The following is a 19465-nucleotide window of genomic DNA, read 5'->3' as shown; positions in this document are numbered from 1 at the left end:
CCGCCCCGCGCGGGACCCCGTCGCCTTGCGCCTAGCACCCTCCGCCGCCCAAGTCGCCGGCGCTCGCCGCCTCTTCACCGGATCCTCTCCGGACTCCGCGCCGCCCGGCTGTCGCCGGCCTGCTCCTCCGCCCCGCGCCAAGCGCCACCCCGCCGTCCTCCGCCTCCTCTCCGGCGAGCCGGCTCCGGCGACCTCTTCCCTCGACTCCGGCCGCCGTCCGCGACAACTCCGGTCAACTCCTTCGGCTCCGGCGAGACCCCAGCCAACCTCGGGAACCGTGTCCCCAGATCCAGATCCAAAATTCTAGGGTTGACCCCGTTTTCTTCCCAAGTCCCTGATATTTTTCGGCATGTTCATCGCATCATAACTTTGCATCCGTAGCTCCATTTTAGGCGTGTAATATATCAAATTGTTCGCCTGGATGTGCTCTTCATTTCATTCCATTGCACCGTGTTTGTTTGAGTCCATCTTGATACCTAAAATGCTATTGCAAGAGTGCTATAAAAATGTTAGTTTCTGTTTCTTAGCAGATTATGGACATTTGTCATTTTTGCCATGTTTAATGTGTGCCTCCTATGAATTTGAGCCCTACATGTGTTTTGGGCTATGCCATGCCATCTTTAAAGGGGTGTATGCTATGTATTTTTTTGATTATTATGGTAACTAGCACAAGCATGCAAAGTAGCTCTCGTGATGTTGCTGATTTCAGGGACTTAGAATCCTTCTAAGTCATTTCCCTGATATTATTTTTATGCCATGTATTCATGTTGCTACAGAGTGATCCATGCTTCGTTTGAGCATGTTCAGTAAGGATATTTTGAGATATTGTTATGTTCTATCCATCCATGTCTTTGTTTGCAATTATGGAGTACCCTAGCATGACTCAATCTTACTCTACTTTTGCTATAAAATGTTTCTGGCAGATTGTTTACATGTTATTCAATTTTTTCAAGGTTGTTGTAGTTGATCCTTGCATGCTATGAGATGGTTCTTGTCATGGTTAGCTTCTTTATCATGTCTTCTTGCCGGGTGCATGCTTAGTTTGTCATGCAATGCCTTGTGGTGAGTGCATCGAGCTTGCAAACATGCCTACGTAACTCTGTTTTTTTGCCATGTCCAGTTTTCTGCTAAGTCTGAATTTGTTAACGAAACTTGTTATGTTTACATGGGTGCCATCATATTTTCTGATCCCTTTGGCTTATGGTCAGTAAGGGACTTTTGTTATATGCTTTGAGTAGTTTCATGCCATGCCTTGCTTTGCCATGACATGTTCCTGTAGCATGTTGTTATCTTACTCCCAACATTGCTTCCTGATATTAATTCCTGGCATGTTGTTATTTTCTGCTAAGCCTGTGAACCTGATATCTTTTGCACTTTTGCCATGTTTGTTTGAACCTGCTATTGTGTGAATTAGCCGTAGCTCAGTGTTCATCTTTTGTCAAGCATCTTGAGTGGACAACTGCCATGTGCTTTGTCGCTATGTTAGAGTGCAGTAGCTTAATTTCTTGTTGCATTCTAGATGGCATCGTGCTGTTAATCGCAGAATTGTGCCATTGTTGTTTTGCTTGCCATTTGCAAACCGTGCATCCGATTCCGGTGATCTTTATATCGATTTCGACCGAAATCAACTCATCTTTCCAGCGGCGCTCTTGGTTTGCCAAGTTGAGGCCTGTTTCAATCTTTCCCTTCCGAAGCACGCATATGCATTGTATTTTACATCCCGCATATCATGCCTTGTTTTGCATTATGTTGCTTGCGCCGTTGATAGATGATAGTGTGGGATACCTACAACCGATTCTAGATGGCTTATGGAAGCAACCGTTGATAGATGATAGCGTGGGATACCTACAACCGATTTGGATGACGGTCCAACGATAGGATATGTGTATAGGCATCTAGTCTTATTTGTGTCGGTTGTGACCTTGTTCATCTTTTTTGTATCTCTTTTTGTGATTTTGTACCATACCTCATATTTGTTGGAGACTTCGTTTAATAATACGTATGTATGCATGTATCATTATGATGTAGAGGCTGAAGATTTTTCTCCTTTCTAAAAAAGCTAAAGCTAAGAAAAAAAGAATTGCCCAGCTAATTACACAAAATTGGGCGAAAACCATCATAACATGCCCAACAATGGCATTACTAGCTGGTCTGGCTACCCACAAGACCCACACACATCATTGAAGAAAGAAACACCGTCAGGGTTACCCATAGACTGTCATCGTGACACTTCTCCCCAAGCAAGTGACTTTGATTTTATTGTGTCCAACCAACAGACACACGAGAACCCTGCTGGACATGCCAAACAGTTGGCCAGACGCCGCCATAAGGCAGCCAACCGAAGCCCCCACTGGTCGCCCGCATTCTTCGATTCGCCACATTGTCATCTTCTGCGTGTTCCCTTCGGGCATCAGCCAACGATGACACAATCCAGCCATGTCAACTCGGTCTTCATCTCATTTTTGTCTTTCTATGGATGGCGACATCGCGGTCGACCTCGGCGTCTCCAGCTCTGGCTCGATTTGTGACTCCCCTCCAAGGTCAATCGCGTTGCCTCCGGTTCCATTTCAGTCGGACGCCGTTGTCTCGGGCTTGGTGGGCTGGACCCATTAAAGCCCAGGGTACGAGATGCTTTCGTATTTGCGCTTCGCAAATACTTTCTCCACTAGGGTTTACTAGCCCCTCTCGTATTTTATGTTAAATTTTGATCATAAATTTGACTGGCAAAATAAAAGATATATGCCACATAACTTTTTTTTGCGAGAAAAACTTTCAATCTATTCATTTTCAATCATGACAGTACAATGAACACCAGAAATAATAAAAATTACATCCAAATTCATAGATCACCCAGTAACAACTACAAGAATGGCCCCATTAAAAACTTCTTTCGAATACGAATCAAACAACATAATTTTATGATATATAACTTACCTTTCCTGATCAAATCTATGATGAAATTTTGTTCCAAAATACAAGGCGGCCATTAAATCAGAACCAAGTAGGATTTTTTTGACAAGTAAGTAGGATTATTTTTATGCGTATTAGGTTTTCCTTTTTCTTTTTGACAAGTAAGTAGAAATCTTTATGCGTACTGGTGACTCATTTGGACCATAATAAGGGTTAGAGTCACAAAGGAAAGCCCGAGAGATGGATGATTGGAAAGCCCAGACGAGATGGGCCAAAATGTGCCCATAAACGCACAAAACATCCCATTCCATCCCGATATTTGGGGTCACACTCAAAACCCTCGTCTTTGTGGGCTGTGGCACCGCCCGACCGCCGGCTCCGATCATGGCCGGCGACGGCGACCTCGCCCCCCGACGCCTCCGCCAGCAAGTCGCCCTCGCCTCCGACCACGACTTCGCCTTCCAACTCCAGCTCGACGAGGCCATCCAAGCTTCCCTCCGCGTCCCTACTCCCAACCGGCCCTCTTCCAGCGCCGCCGCCGCCGCCTCCTGCTCTTGCCGCTTATGTCAACCCGCCCCTCCGCTCTGGTCCTCCGAAGCCGCCGAACTTGCGCGCCAAGAGAAGAACCGCCGCGACGCGCAGGCCTTCCGCGCCGCCCACGCCCAGGCAAACACCTCTGCCCGCGTCGCCTCCCGCGGCGCCCTCTTGGCGCGCGAGCTCGCCGACACTCCAGATCGCCGACGGGCCCACGGCGGAGACCACTTCGAGCGACCTCTGGATCCAAGCCGCGCCCCTCTCTTCCGCGTCTTCTACAAGGGATTGTCGAACAAGGAGGGCGCGGGGAGGTGGGGCGTCCCGGACCCCCGCGACGCGGTGCTCGCGGTGGCCGTGTACGATCCCCGGGGGAAGGTGGTGCGCACCACACAGAAGCGCGTGGAAAGTTTCGAGGGCGGGCGCATGGAGCTCGAGGTGCTGGCGCTCATGGAAGGCATCCACGCTGCGCTCGAGCTGGGGATACGACGGGTCAACATTGTCTCCGACTTCAAGGCGCTGCACAAATATGTATGCCTTAATGAAACCTCTAGATCTGTGCATCTGTCGTCTATCTTAATGCAGTACTTCTTACACGGCAAATAGTAGATGCTTATTTGAAGGGCTTGAAATTACAGGTCCATACAGTCAGAGGATCTGCTTCTATAAGGTTGCTGTCGCAGTATACATGTTTGGTATTCATGATTAGGGTACTCGACAGTTTTTCCATGGTTTCAACTGCGATGTCTTACTAGAGATGTCACCTAAGAGGAAATGCGAAATATAATGGATGATTTGTCGATATGGAGATTTCGGTGTTTATTTGCAATGTTAAAGGAATTCTAGACTGCTAGAGTTTATATAAAGAGATGATTAAATCATCACATAGTCCCATCTCTAGCTAAATGTAGGCGAAACATAAATTTGTAGCACTATTTCAATGCTCATTATAATTAGTTGTACAAACATTCAGTTCCACTACCTGCTATTCTTGCTTATCGCACTGCAAGAAAAGTAGAAGTAATCCCTCAGTTTTGTGTGAATTTTTCTTAGTGCAGGTGCTTCTCTCTATTGATCATTCCTCTTTCCAATATTTTTTGGTGCACATGTTCTTTTTTGTATTATCATGTTCATACAAAATTGCAAGTACTCCTGAGTTCATGTTTCATGCTTATTAGGACAAGACTAACATGGGACATCTGTAGGAAGGGAATTTTGGTTCTAAGTTCGATGTAGAAGTACTTGCTCACTCACATTCTACAGTTTGTGTACATGTGGAGATACTTGATGTACATGTAAACTAGCAAGGTGGTCCTTACATTATACTCCCTCCGTCCCATAATATAAGAGCGTTTTTGACAGTACATTAGTGTAAAAACGCTCTTATATTATGGGACGGAGGGAGTAGTAGTTAGATTTATTGTGCATTACCATATTTGGTGTTTCCTTTTTCTCAAGTCTGTTAGCTTGCTTTCCTTGATTGTAGCCTATTTACTGATTATTATACTATATTTTATATGTTCGGGTGACTTTGCATCGACTTTCAAAATTGTAGCTGGAAATCATCTTGAGAAAACACCATTAAAGTTTCTGTATGAAAATTTTCATTCCGTCAATATGCCGATCTTCCATTAATTTTAGCTATAAGAACTTTCCTAAAAGCTAATCTCCTGTCATTAACTTTATTTCTTCTTTACTTGTGTTATTCGTGCATTGCTCTTTGTCAATAGTCAACTAAGCACAAGTCAAGATCAGCTCAATATGTACCATGTTGAAGACTGATGGCATGCAAGTAGGCGTCATCCAGCATGCAAGACCATATGAAGTCTTCTCTTCTGTAGCTTCGACTTATCCACTGCTCCATGAATGCCAATTTATCCACCAATAATTGAAGCAAAATTTCCATGGTTATCTACCCATCCACCTTATCAATCAGTATGAGGCAGAACTTAAAAAAATTCAGTGTGATGCATCTTTGAGTAGCATGACATTATGCCTGAGAAGCGTTCCACTATACTTTATCATACCTCGCCGTTGTCAGTTCCGTAGCCGGCGCTCTCTCTGTCTTCAAGTCCTCCCTTCAATACTCTGATTGCATCCAGTGTCAGACCTAACACACACCAAAGAAATGTGAGAATGTAGTTACAGTCTTACAGATGTCAAAAGGTCAATATCTCGTTCTCTTGTTCCATAGATGGGGCGTCCTATCCAATGGATGAATGAGGAGAATCTGTTGAGTAGTGAAATGATAGGATTCTGCTTCCCCCCACGCGTTTCTAGGTCTCTTCATCAACAGAGAAACCTACCACATAGACTCACGAAATTAGGGGAGGTTTATATATATTGTAGATCTCTTTGCTTATCGTTGCATCAACCCCTCTGCATGCATATGATCTCAGTTGAGTTATTTTTGTAGAAATTGAGTTTGCTTATACATGTTAAGAGTGAAACTTGACCTGGTATGTTAATATTCATCATAATCTAAGATTCTTTTATTGAAGCGCACCTTATATTATCTAATAAATATGTGTTGTCATAACAGTTTAGTTGATGAAGAGGCGTTTTTGTGTCATACCTACGCAGTTCAAGTCCTAGGACCAGTTTGTTTGCAAATATTTCGTCAGCGATAATGATCCTATATAATTTTCTGTAAAAATAAATGAGATCACCATCAGTTGTGGTTTATATGTTTGTCATCCTATTACTGTGTTACACAATTAGCTTATAGGACTTTTGTGCCTGCCGAATTTATCAACCCATGGGAGTCTTAAAGGAATTCTTAATTAAGGTTAGGCATATTGAAAGGAAAAAAAACATTGTTTCCTTGCATTCTCTTCTTAATTATGCAAAATTACTATGGTGCGTCCGTATATCTTCAGAACAGTTCCTCTTGTTTGTGATCATATAGGATTGTACTGTCACTCCTATCCTATTCGTGTACATTTTCTGTTTCTATCCAAAGAGACGCCAGAAATGCACCTACATTTAGAAATGCTCTTACAGCTGGCATGAGACTGCAAGCAAGTGATACTACAGGGAGAGATCAGTGTGCAACATCCACTGTGTAAGCTTGACTAAAGTGCTACGTGTCTAACATCCAACCTTGGTATAAGTTGTATACACATGAGTTTTGGTTATCGACTGATATTACGTCCAACCTTGGTATAAGTTGTATACACATGAGTTTTGGTTATCGACTGATATTACGTCCAACCTTGGTATAAGTTGCATACACATGAATTTTGGTTATCGACTGATATTCTGATAACATAGCATATTAATGCAAGAATTTTAGTGTCAAGACATTCATGATTTTGAGATCCAACGTTTGACTAGATTGTAGATCACTCCCCACCAAGGGTAAAGCCCTAGGACAGTTCAAGTATCTTGCTTTAGTTTGAATCTTGATCCTTAAATTGTAATTTCGGATCCATTCTTGTATCCTACCATGCTTGTTTATAAGTAATATCTGTAGCACTAGCTCGAACCTTGAGCCTCATACTCTAGTTCTATTTATTTTTCTTGTCTAAAACCACCTTCCGCATTAATTTAAATTCATCTCCTGTTTCTGTAAACAAATGTGTTTATCTCTACTTCTATAAAAGACTCAGTTGGTGATGATGGTGTGTCTGCCATCCGTCATTTTTGACCATCAAATCTGCATCTAACGACTGTGATATAAGCTGTGGCATTTTTGCAACAAGACCCCACTTATCTGCTTCAATTTGCAGAAACCCCTTACTATCTTGAAACCAACCATATCCCTCCCCCACTTCATCAAAACAGCCACGAGGAATATATTTTGAGTGAAACCTAATACGAGTATATTTTTAATGATATATATACCAAAACTAGAGTGTTTATCTTTCAAGTTTGTGGACATGTATTATTTTACTTTGGATCCGTTGCAACGCACGGGCACATTGCTAATAAAGAAAAGAAAGATGTTATCGCTTTAAAGACAAAAGTGCTAAGTATGTTGGCTAGCAGAAATCTTGCGTTGTTTGAGTTTGTGAACAATTGGAAATTAGATAGGATACTTGCGCAGATCGCATAGTGCTAGGGCCTTTTATGTTTGCTTCGCCGGACTCCAAACTAAGTATGCCGTGCATAACAATTATGGACTCCCTTTGTATATAGTATAAAAGTTGTTGCCAATATATTTGATATATTTAAAAAATCTCAAACAAGATTTATATTCCATTTAATATCATTAGTGTAGTCTAATCAATCTCAATTGTTATAATCTTGACCTACCTGTAGATTTTTCTCATCTTTTCCGTTAATTAAGAGTTTTCAGGCTTTTATATCAAACATGGTAGCTATGTTCAGGTTATTCACTTATCCTAGCAGTAATTTACCATCTCACACTGATTATGTATTCTACAATCAGGATGGTTAAACTTACCAATCACTTTAGGCCATAGTACACACATGTTTTCTCCCAGTTTTGATTATTTTGCTTCTCGTTTTCTCCTTTTTGGTATGCATGCTTTTTTTTCGTTTGACATGCATCCTCTAGATGTGGATTTCAGCTAGCAATGTCCCGCCAAGAAATTCTTGGAATAAGCCTAGTATCTACTAAACAAGAGGAGCAGCCTTAATACAATTTACATCACCTATGCGACTATGCGAGGACTTGTGTCTGCTTTGCATGGACCCTTTTTGCTCCATCTTTTGATCTCTGTGTGTCGTGTCTTTTTATAGGACACTGCATTACTCTTTGTATTTCCCGTCGTCAGGTTTTCTGAACACAAGCTCCAACAGGACGTATATAAGGTGTCTGATTCAATTGTTGTAGAAGATTAGTTTGAGCTGTTCTTTTTTCTATTACTGATGTCTTATTAATCTGAACAATTGTTTTTTATTGCGTTAACAATGTAATAGATAGATTTAATGGTCAAGTGATTGAATTCATTTGAACTGCACTGATCTTATTACGTTGTCATATTCATCCAGATGCTTGGAACTTGGCGTCCCACAAAGAGTAAGATTGAAGATATGGTAAATGAGGCTCTTTCACTGATGAGTAAATTCAAGCAATGTGAATTCTCACTTATTCCTCGAGGCCAAGTCGGTTATGCAACAAAATTAGCAACAGAATTGGTAGGTACCAAGAAGAGAGAGACCTGCGCCATCTGTTTGGAAGACAGTGATCTTTCTAAGATTTACGCAGTTGAAGGTTGTGCACATCGGTTTTGCTTCTCCTGCATGAAAGAGCATGTGAAAATTAAACTACTTGGTGGAACGCTTCCAGCTTGTCCACAAGATGGTTGCACTACCAAACTAACTGTGAAAGATTCAAAGATATTCCTGTCACCACAACTGTTAGAGATCATGGTGCAACGTATCAGGGAAGGACAAATCCCTCCTACTCAGAAGATCTATTGCCCATACTCCAAGTGTTCAGCCTTGATGTCTTTGAGAGAAGTGATAAGCTCATGGGCCTTAATGTACACTGTTGCTGGAGGTCCAACGTTGAGAAAGTGTATCAAATGCAAGGGTTTGTTCTGCATCAGCTGTAAGGTCCCATGGCATGCTGGGATGAGTTGCTCTGACTACAAGAGAAAGTATCCTCACGTTCGTCCAGAAGATGCCAAGCTGCAGAACCTTGCACAGCAGCGGTCGTGGCGCAAGTGTGTCAAATGCAACCACATGATTGAACTCGCAGAGGGTTGTTACCATATAACTTGCGTGTAAGTATTTACTTCTGGCTGTGCCATTCTCATACACATCTTTACTATGTTCAGTGATTTTTCATGTCTTCTGTGTGCTAATGCTCATTCTGCAGCCTCAAGACTTGTTTTCTGTTAACCTTTGCTGCATCTGTTCCCGCTTCTTGCAGGTGCGGCTATGAATTTTGCTACACCTGTGGGAAAGAATGGAAGGACAAGAAGGCGACTTGCTCCTGCCGGCTGTGGGATGAACGCAATATAATCCATGATCGAGGAGGACGGCGGTGATCACATTACTGACGATTACGAGGGTGATAATCTTTTGTATGTCGGACAAGGCCTTGTGAGCTGTGACTATAACCTGGATTACAGTCGGTGTGATGGAGGGGTTCGTTGCCATGATTATTGTCTATTTCTGTCATTTGGATCGCTAGTCTATCGTCCAGAATTTCAGAACCAACTTGTTTTTCCGCTGCCTGTGCCAATGTTCTACCGTACTGTTTTCACATCTGACTGACAGGTAGTCTGTAGCCAGTAGTTTGTCTCGCTGTGTTTTAGTTTCTTTACTTTTGATGTATGAACTTCTGGTAAAATGCGGTTTTCCTTTTATGGAAATCGACGGGGTTGCCTGTTGTTTAAAACCGATGTATTTCTGCTGGTCATGAATGCACAATATTTCGTGGTATGCGCACATGGATTTCCAACAATATATATTTTCATACTTGGTGTACATAAAAAAGACAAATATGTGTATTAAAATGGGAGGGAGTAGTTGGTGTACTTGCTTTGTAAAGTTGTACTAAAGCAACGTCAATTAATATGAATCGGACGAAGTAATATTTTTGAAACTTGTAAATAGCATTTCCGGTCTATCCAAAACTTCTCACTCTTCAGCAGGAGCTAGTATGATGTATGGGTGCATGAGGCTGTAGGCAGACATCAAGGTTTTTTTTCGTTTAGCATAGACAAGGTTTTATTCACATGCTTTACAATACTTGGTTTTGTTATATTTTAGGTGTGTGAACAGAGAGACCTATAATTGAATTTTCTCGAATACAAATCTTGTAGTAATAAAATATTAGGGATGTGCACCATATGATACAGAGGACATGGAAGGTTTTCTTCTCTGTTATAAAAACATTGAACACCCTGTCATAACTTTTATCCGCTCCATACTGCATTAAAACACTTATAGAACAGCGAGCTAATTCAGGTCATGGATGACTATTCAAAGAACTTAGATCCTGAATTAACTTGGTGCTGGATCTTTTTCATATATATTTTCAGTCATGAAAACCAACAACGGTATGGTTTAGGTTGAGATCAGCCAAAACTTCAAATTGTTGCAGCCAGATGATGTCTTGAATATTTCTTGTGTGTGAACAGAGAGACCTAAACTTGATTTTTCTTGCATCAACAAACATATTTTATTTTATAAATAAAGATAGTGCAGTCGATTTTCTTGAACAAACTAAAATAAACACAGCTATGTTAACTGGATAACAAAATAAACATTACATCAAGGTATTATGATGGTATGCGTATTATTTGGTCTGAAAAAATGTATGTATTCTACTATTATAAAAGTACATTTTTAAGATTAAGCAAAAAAAACCTTTATTAGACCTTTTTTAGTGAGATATGTAAGACCAAGAATGCTACAACAGATATTTGGGCTGACAATTGGCTCTCTCTAGAGGAGATGATGAGACCCTATGGTTGCCTAATTCCAAACCCGCCAAATACAGTGTTAGAGTTGATCAATACTACTTCGGCATCATGGATTAGACAGAAAGTTGAGCAAGTTTTTATGCCAATGGACGTACCTATCATTCTTGGCATCCCTTTATGTACAAAAAATATGAATGATTTCTGGAGCTGGAAATTCTAGCGGCATGGTAATTTTTCTGTGAGTCAGCATACAAGATGCTCGTCACCAGCAGACAAAGGAGAGAGGCATGGCTCATCTAGCACGGCGAAGGAGGAGGGCAACTGGAAGGGTATGTGGAAGACACAAGTACCGGCAAAGATCCGAATGTTCCTCTGGACACTTGCCCGACAATCAATTCGGTCCGACCAATGACATTAGAGTGCATCAACATATGACTGACACGAGTGCATGTGGTTTCTACGGGATGGAGGACTCTTGAAACATACGTTGGTTGAGTGCACGGTCTCTCAAGGTGCACGTGGGCTTTGGTGAACCATGAGTTGGCTTAAAAGCTAGCAACAACTGCTTAACCGAATTGGAAACGTTGGTTGTTTACTCTCAGGGATCGGTCACTTTGTGGGCGATCTGGTCGGCTAGACGAAGGCGATTCATGAGGGTATTTTCTAGAGCCCTAAAGGAACTCATTCTTTCATCACGGGGTTCATTGCAGAGCTTGACATACTCAAGGACAAGCAGTCAGTGTCGGGCGGGGGGCGAACCGTGAATCCAAAAACTGTCAACCAGCGATCAAAAGCCCCCCCTCAAGGCTTCGTGTGATTCATGTGGACGCTGGTGTCTGGCAAGGAAGAGGAGGCTCGGCGGCTGCGGTGTGTAGAGATAGAGATACAAGGGGTTGACGATCCTGCGACTATGGAGGCTATCACATGTAGGAAAGAAATATCTTTGGTGAAGGACCTTCGCATTCAACAATTATATTGTTGCTTCAGACTCAAAACAAGTGGTGGATGATATAAAAAACAACAGTCGTGACACTTATGGGGCCATCATCAGCGAGTGGTCGTTAAAGAGTCGTTATTTCGGTGTAACTTTACTTCTGAAGGCCGTGCCGTCAACTATGAGGCACGTAGTTTAGCCAAATTTGCTTTGTCACTAGGTCCGTGGCGTCACGTTTGGCTTGGCGATTCCTATGACTTGAATTGCATCCCATAATTTGTGGCTTATGATGAATAAAAACTTCGTTTTCCCTTAAAAAATGAGAAATAATGCTCTCTTTTTTTGGGAGAGAACTCTCCCGGGTTGATGGTATACCTGGCCATTTGTCAGACCGGGCCTAATAAAGCCCGTAGCAAAAAACCTAGGTCTGGGCCTGGCCGTTGGGCCTAGATTTCAGGTGCAAGCCCGGCCCATTAGTGGAAAAGCCAGTCGAGCCTCGGGCTGGACCCCTTCCCTAAAACGCAAATATGACAAACCTGAGCCCAGCCCGGCCTTTGGGCTCAAAACTTAGGCCCAGACCCGCCCCGTGGGCAAGACCGTGCTGGGTCGGGTGGACACCACGGACGGACGCCTGTAGCTCGCGAGTCACTAATAAAGGCCCATTTCGGGCAATATGGGCCGCCCGTTTCACATTCAAGCCTGATCGTCAGCGGGTGGCTGGGTGTGCAGCCAGCGGGCTCGGAGGCTCCGCGACGACGCGGCCGGCGGAGGAGCCGCAGCGTTACGTGGTGGTGCTGCCGGCTCTCGTGTCTCTCCCCCTTTTTTTTTTGGTTCTTCTGTGCTTCTTCCCCCTCCCCCTATCGCCGGGAACTGGGGCTACGACTGCACACGCGCCACGTCTCGCTCGCACCCCTCCCCCCTCGCCGCCGATGAGCTGCCGCGCGGCTCCATGGGGCCGCCCGTCGGCCCCCCGCGGCCGGCCCTTCCCCGCCTCGGCGCGCCTGCACAGCCCATTCGGTGAGTCCGCAAGCCCCCCCAGCTCTCTTCCAGCGACCAGGGTTCTCTAATTTAAGCTCCATGTGGAGAATATTGTGGGCATACTCGACCCCCACTTTGCGTGCTCTTGTGAGCGCTCCAGTTTCGAGAAATGGGGTGATTTGGAAAGTGGTGGATTCGGTAGGTGACATTTTGTTCTCTGGCTAATTGACTGCTCCTTGGATCCTGGCAGGGGGTATGAATTCGTGGAAGAATCCAGTTCTCAAAAACTCGTGGAGAATCGGTGATGTCCCGGCGATGTTTGGGCTGCCGTCTGGACTGTTCAGATGCATGGCTTCAAATGGCTCCGGGGATGCTGGGTTTTCTCGTCCTCAATCAATTGATGAAGCACCGATGCCGCTGTACCCCTGGCCAGACAAGCAGGTATACTGGATTTTGACTACCCACATCCTTAAATCCATTGTTATATGATTTCTTTTCCTGTTTGATTAGCACACTGGTAATTCTATCAATGTGTGTTTTACGGATCAAGTCCTCTACAGCTCTACTCCTTGACAGAGCATTCTTTAGCTGTTTTAGTAGTACTGATGACTTGTGTATGCAGAGTTTGCAGTTTTGTGCTAACTTAGTCCCAGTGAACACACTTTGGTTTGGCACACTTCATTCAGATATACCCAAATAGATCTTATGTTCAATAAAACACTTCAGCAGTATTGTTTTGATATATGACAACTCTAGAGTTTAACTGCCTGATGGGGAGACATTATTCATATGCAGGGAATTTTTTTTTGGAGGAATTGTGTGTCCTTTTTTTTAGATCAGGGTGTTCTTACATTTTGCTTCCGGAGTTCATGTCCTTCCATGCAGTTTTCTGTATGTAGGGTAACTTGTGAGTATTATTGTTCAGCAGAAAGTTTGGTATGCTTCTGCTATATGCCTTATGCTCCATTTACTGAATATGTTCTCTTGTTTTCAGCGGCCACGGGTATGCATTTTGGGTGGTGGATTTGGTGGGCTGTATACTGCTCTGAGACTAGAATCTCTTGTATGGCCTGGTAATAACAAGCCTCAGGTAAAATGATGGTGCTCTTGTGCTAGAAACTTATAGATTTTCTGGGTGCTACCCCTTCTTACGTCGAAGTAGCATGGGTTGGTGGTATGTGTGTTTGCTCAAGAAATGATGTAACATTTTACTAAGAAGGGAAAAAAATATTTCAGGTGATGCTTGTTGATCAATCTGACAGATTTGTATTTAAGCCCATGCTATACGAGCTCTTATCAGGAGGTACTGCAATTTCAAGTGTAAAAATGCTTTTGCTGGTAAATATTATACTCCCTCTGTCCGGAAATACTTGTCATAGAAATGGATACAAATGGACGTATTTAGAACTAAAATACATCTAGATACATCCATTCCTCGGACAAGTATTTCCGGATGGAGGGAGTATATGGGGTCTTTTCACATTATTTCATGTTTTGACTGTTGGATTTTAATTTGGATGCCAGAGGTGGATGTCTGGGAAATAGCTCCGTATTTTACGGAGTTACTGAAGAACACCAGTGTTCAATTTGTGAAGGATAGTGTAAAGCTTCTTCGCCCTTCTGATCACTTAAGAAGGGAGCCTGGAGTGTCATGCACTGGCGGAATTGTTCATCTTGAAAGTGGCACCGTTGTTGAATATGATTGGTATGATGATATTAAATGCCATGGAATTGCAATAGCTGTCATGTTTAGGCTTTTTGAAAAAAAACAAATTTAAGAATTATATTTATCTTCACAATGTTTCTTCTTTATGAATTATTTTAAACATGGGGCTGATTGTTCTATGCTGCTAAAAGGTTTTGAAACTTCGAACACATTGTGGGTCTTACTGACATGTAGATCTGATCCCACCTTTTCAACCTCACAAGTGACAATGCAACTGCGCATACAAAATTCTTAGAATCGCCTCTTCGTACACAATACCTGATTGTCATTTGGCGCCCTTTCCTTACATCAGCCTGTTCCTGAATCCGACATGAATCAAAATTTCTCATGTACCCGTATAGCCCTCGATTCATCTTCTGTCAATATTCTGTATCAGGGAACTTTAGCAATAATGCAATATTAATCTGTATAATACACGTACTTTCTTTAGCTGTTATGATTGAAATATGTAACACAAATAGTGATGTATTTTACTTCATATTTTATGTCGATTTTTTTTTGCTGGGATGTTCTATGTTGAGTTTAGAATAAGCTAACTGGTGATATATCTTTTGGAATGGGCAGCCAGGCTCGTTCTAGCTCTAGGGGCTGAAGCTAAGATTGACGTCGTTCCAGGATCTGCCGAGTATGCACTTCCTTTCACAACTTTGGAACATGCTTTGGTAAGAATCAATCATTTGTTGAAATATTTTAAAGTTCAACTGTTCATCATCTACTGTTTGGGATTGCTAAGTTGATAGTGATACTAATCTAAAATACATCAGTGATGTCTGTAACTCTTGACGCATCCACGTTAATTATATGATTTTATTGGTTTTTAATAATATCTCTTGTTGACATGTTCTGGCAATTCTTTATGTATAACAAGTTCATATTGTATGACTTATGGTAATCATCAAGAATCATAATGTCGCCTTATTTTATCTGCAGAAAGTTGAAAGTGAATTGAAAATGTTAGAAAGGGGAAGGTTTGGTAAGAAGTCCCCACCTATTCAGGTGGCCATTGTGGGACTGGGTTACTCTGGTGTTGAGCTAGCTGCCACTATCTCTGAGAGATTAAAGAACACAGGGACTGTCAAAGCAATCAATTTTCAAACAACCATCTGTCCTAACGCACCACCAGGAAATCGTGAAGCTGCTCTGAAGGTGATTACCTAAGGATCTACACATTACAGACTGTTTTGATTAACTTCATCTGATCATCTCAGGAAATTATAACAGAAGATTAAAAAACTTTTGTTCCCTACTTCGGTTTTTGGTGCCACTAGTAGTCCTAAGACTATAATCTGAAGTTAATAATAACATAAGATGCTGCATGTGCAATGTAAGACTTTGCGTCAGCCAAACTATGTTGTGGCTTCTTTCTTTCTTCTCCTCTCTGTTCCTTTTGAAAGACTGTTGCAGCTTTAATGCAACAGTGCTAACTTGATAAATATCAACCAGGCAACCACTTACTAATCTGTCATCAAACTGTTCATTTATGGACTATATAGAATTATTTAGGCAACAGTGCTAACTTGATAAATCCCAACCAGGCAACCACTTACTAATCTGTCACCAAACTGTTCATCTATGGACCATGTAGAATACAGCATAGAGAAGTGCAGGCTGTTTATTTATATCATTGTGCTGGTCCTCGATACCTATCGTTTTCATGATTTCTTTGCTGAACTCCAAAATGAAAGGGAATTCTATCTTCCGTGGTAGTAGCTAATTTTGGTTTGGTTGCATTTCCTACCAGGTTCTCGAGTCTCAAAATCTTCAACTTTTCTTGGGATATTCGGTGAACTGCATCAGAGAGGTTTATGCATCTGAGGATTCAGGTAGCATGGTTGCAGATGCAAAAGAAGCTGGTGGTGGCGATAAGAAACTAGTTTTGGAACTTCAAGCCGCTCAAAGAGGCCTCCAGAGCCAGGTTCTGGAGGCTGATCTGGTACTATGGACGGTGGGCTCACAATCTCAGATTCTTCGGCTACAACCTCCTGATGCCCCATACGTTATTCCTTTGAATGGCCGGGGGCAAGTGGAGACAGAGGAAACCCTTCAAGTAAAGGGCCACCCCCGAACATTTGCAATTGGTGATTCAGCAGCTCTAAGAGACCCATCAGGAAAATTTCTCCCAGCCAACGCACAGGCAAGGCATCTACTGGATTGAATCTGTCATGATGCTGCATTGGCAGTTTAATGTTGCTAGTGATGACTCTTTTTATCTCCCAGGTTGCTTTTCAGCAAGCAGATTTCGCTGGATGGAATCTCTGGGCGGCAATCAATGACCGGCCCCTTCTGCCGTTCAGGTTTGAACCTAGCAGCAGCATTGTCTTGTTCATTTCGATACACCAAGCATCACCATTCTGCTTGCGGATGTTGGGTCTTTTTCGTGCGAAAAAGTTAAAGTTGTGTAACGAGCTGAGCTGAAACATCCTGTGTATTTTCCAGGTTTCAAAACCTTGGTGAGATGATGACGCTGGGTAGAAATGATGCTGCGATAACAGCAAATTTCATCGAGGGACTGACCTTGGAAGGACCTATAGGGCATGCTGGTATGGACCTTTGCTGCGATAACAGCAAATTTCTTCGTGTCTTCCGCAAAAAAAAAAAAAAAAAAACTTCTTCGTGTAGGAGTAAAATTTAACCTGGTTGTGCAGCTAGGAAGCTCGTGTACTGCCTCAGGATGCCCACTGATGAGCACCGGGTGAAGGTTGGAATCAGTTGGTTCGCAAAGGGCGCTGTCGATTCGCTTGCCTCTCTGCAGACTGCAGTAAGTAACATAATCGCAAGCTCCTGATGGTAAAGGGTACCTGCTAATTCATGAATTGAGTGAGCTGGACGATGTATTTGAGATTGAATTTATGTACGAATTTTCAATTTTGAGCTTACGTTGCACATAACTTCTGAACATAAGTATTTTGAGTATATGTACGTTGCTCCTAAAAGTTTGGCATAAGTATTTTGAGTATACGTACATTTCCTAAACTGAAGATGCCCAAGGGTAAATGCAAATCCCCACCTGAGTGCGCCTACGCTCCCACTGTAACCCAAAAAATGTGAAAAAACTCAACCGAGGTCAGTCCCGAGTTCAGCGTAGTGCCTTCAAGAAAAAGTTGGCATTTTTCGCAAAAAAAAAAAGTTGGCATTGCAAGCCTTACAATGGAAGGTTGTGATCTTGGTTCTCACAATAATTACTTACCAAATTCCCTCAAAATAAATAAATAAATAATTACTAAATATACCGGCTGAAAAGCCCTCGTCACACGGGGAGGAAAAATGAAAAATCAGGGAGGTGCCGTCGTGCAACGATCACGCTCACATGTTTGGTTGGCGCATGGTTGCCGTGGTTGGTGAGAGTTGACTGCGCTTTTGTTACGCCGGATGGCGTGGAGCCACTACTAAAGTCCACCTCCGTTTGTTGTTGTAGGTGGCCAGCGCACTTTCCCCGCCCACCACTCCCACCACCGCTCCCCCCACCGCCGCCGACGCCGCCACCAACCGCTGCGCCATGGATCCCGACTCCGAGGTCGCCTTCGACTTCCCGCCCTACCTCTGCCAGTACAAGAGCGGCCGCGTGCACCGCCCGGGCGGCGACGCCATCGCCCCCGCCGGCACCGACCCGCTCACCGGCGTCGTCTCCAAGGACATCCACGCCGGCCCCGCCCGCGCGCGCGTCTACCTCCCGCCCGACGCCTCCGCCGCCGCGGCCCCCGGCAGGCTCCCCGTCGTCGTCTACTTCCACGGCGGCGGCTTCGTGGTCGGCTCCCCGGCCCGCCCCTCCACCCACGCCTACCTCAACGACCTCGTCGCCCGCTCCGGCGCCGTCGGCGTGTCCGTCTACTACCGCCTCGCCCCCGAGCACGCGCTCCCCGCCGCCTACGACGACGGCTGGGCCGCCGTGCGCTGGGTCCTCGCCGGCGGGGACGGCGCCGACCCCTGGCTGCGCGACCACGCCGACCTCTCCCGCGTCTTCCTCTCCGGCTGCAGCGCCGGCGCCAACATCGCGCACAACATGGCCGTCCGCGCCGCCGCGCCCGGCGCGGTGCCGGAGGGCGCCGCCGTCCGGGGCCTCATGGCCGTGCACCCCTACTTCACGGGCAAGGAGCCCGTGGGCGCCGAGGCGGCGTTCGGCCCCGACGTGCGCGAGTTCATGGACCGCACCTGGCGCTTCGTGTTCCCGGGCTCGCTCGGCCTGGACGACCCCAACGTGAACCCGTTCGTCACCGACGAGGCGCGCGCCGCCGTGGCTGGGATCCCCTGCGAGCGCGTGCTGGTGTGCGTGGCCGAGGACGACGTCCTGCTCAAGGAGCGCGGCCTGTGGTACGCCCGCGAGCTCAAGGCCAACGGCTACGCCGGCGAGATCGAGCTGTTCGAGTCCAAGGGCGTCGGCCACGCCTTCCAGTTCGACCAGCTGGGCTCCGGGGAGGGCGTCAAGCTGCAGAAGCGCCTGGTGGAGTTCATCAAGAAATGAGCGCCTGGTGGATGGATTCGGCATGGAAATCGGTTTCCTGGAAATAAAAGATTAAACTCGGACATTTGATTTGATTCTTCGGATAATCTGTCAAAAGCTTGAGATGTGATGCGTGCGTGCAAAGTTGTATGATGATGATTCGTTGGTGATTATAATAGAGCATTTTCGATCTTGCTTGGTCGATTTGGGCAGAGATGAGTCTCAAGGGGATGTGCGGATCTGGAGGCCCTGAACGAGCTTTGTGGATCAATCGCGAAAGAAAGAGAGAGGGGGGAAGACGAGCTTTGCAGATCTGGAGCCTCCTGTACGGGTTAACGGGTGCCATTCGCTCCACCCGCTCGAATCTCACGCTCCCCTGTTTTGCTAGTAGTTGTCAGAGAATTCCTTATTTGCCCTTGCCCATTTGGAGTGTGCTTTCCTATTGGCCAGTGACAGGTGCCGGTCCCGGCCGAAATTTGGGCCAGTCGGCCCGCAGCCATTCGATTAGGCCACTTCCTGGCCGTTGATTTCTCACATCACGTGTCTCATCTTGTGCTGACCAACATCTTGGAACCATGGTGGACTCGTCCTTGCTGCCTACG

General features: G+C 44.6%; 2 protein-coding genes across 3 annotated transcripts; both read left to right on the top strand.

The window, feature by feature from the left end:
- Positions 1–3269: 3269 nt before the first annotated feature.
- On the top strand, positions 3270–9801 carry LOC119332561 (E3 ubiquitin-protein ligase arih1-like). Its single transcript, XM_037605739.1, has 3 exons — positions 3270–3972; positions 8401–9137; positions 9287–9801. Exons 1-3 carry the CDS (start codon positions 3295–3297, stop codon positions 9402–9404), a joined length of 1533 nt encoding a protein of 510 aa, XP_037461636.1. The 5' UTR covers positions 3270–3294; the 3' UTR covers positions 9405–9801.
- Positions 9802–12544: 2743 nt separating this feature from the next.
- Positions 12545–19075, top strand: LOC119328641 (alternative NAD(P)H-ubiquinone oxidoreductase C1, chloroplastic/mitochondrial-like). 2 transcript variants are annotated; one of them, XM_037601617.1, is made up of 12 exons: positions 12545–12738; positions 12950–13140; positions 13694–13789; positions 13936–14002; positions 14224–14404; positions 14994–15087; positions 15356–15571; positions 16167–16559; positions 16643–16719; positions 16862–16965; positions 17071–17183; positions 17841–19075. In XM_037601617.1, exons 1-12 carry the CDS (start codon positions 12651–12653, stop codon positions 18882–18884), a joined length of 2664 nt encoding a protein of 887 aa, XP_037457514.1. In that variant the 5' UTR covers positions 12545–12650; the 3' UTR covers positions 18885–19075. The 2 variants fall into 2 exon arrangements, with proteins under 2 accessions (XP_037457514.1, XP_037457515.1); XM_037601618.1 differs by lacking the exons at positions 12545–12738; positions 12950–13140; positions 13694–13789; positions 13936–14002 and having other exon boundaries at positions 14275–14404; positions 14990–15087.
- Positions 19076–19465: the final 390 nt, after the last annotated feature.

This window comes from Triticum dicoccoides, chromosome 7A (genome assembly GCF_002162155.2).
Source record: "Triticum dicoccoides isolate Atlit2015 ecotype Zavitan chromosome 7A, WEW_v2.0, whole genome shotgun sequence".
In the NCBI taxonomy this organism is placed as follows: Eukaryota; Viridiplantae; Streptophyta; class Magnoliopsida; order Poales; family Poaceae; genus Triticum; species Triticum dicoccoides.
The sequence above is the reverse complement of the archived record's forward strand: the minus strand, read 5'-3'. Positions and strand labels throughout refer to the sequence as shown.

Bases quoted from the DNA above. Each gene is read 5' to 3' on its own strand.
- LOC119328641 (XM_037601617.1), top strand. From the start codon at position 12,651: ATGAGCTGCCGCGCGGCTCCATGGGGCCGCCCGTCGGCCCCCCGCGGC. The intron at 14,003-14,223 runs GTACTGCAATTT...TTTGGATGCCAG, and splicing joins ATACGAGCTCTTATCAGGAG to AGGTGGATGTCTGGGAAATA. The intron at 15,088-15,355 runs GTAAGAATCAAT...TTTTATCTGCAG, and splicing joins CAACTTTGGAACATGCTTTG to AAAGTTGAAAGTGAATTGAA.
- LOC119332561 (XM_037605739.1), top strand. From the start codon at position 3,295: ATGGCCGGCGACGGCGACCTCGCCCCCCGACGCCTCCGCCAGCAAGTC. The intron at 3,973-8,400 runs GTATGCCTTAAT...ATATTCATCCAG, and splicing joins TCAAGGCGCTGCACAAATAT to ATGCTTGGAACTTGGCGTCC. The intron at 9,138-9,286 runs GTAAGTATTTAC...CGCTTCTTGCAG, and splicing joins TGTTACCATATAACTTGCGT to GTGCGGCTATGAATTTTGCT.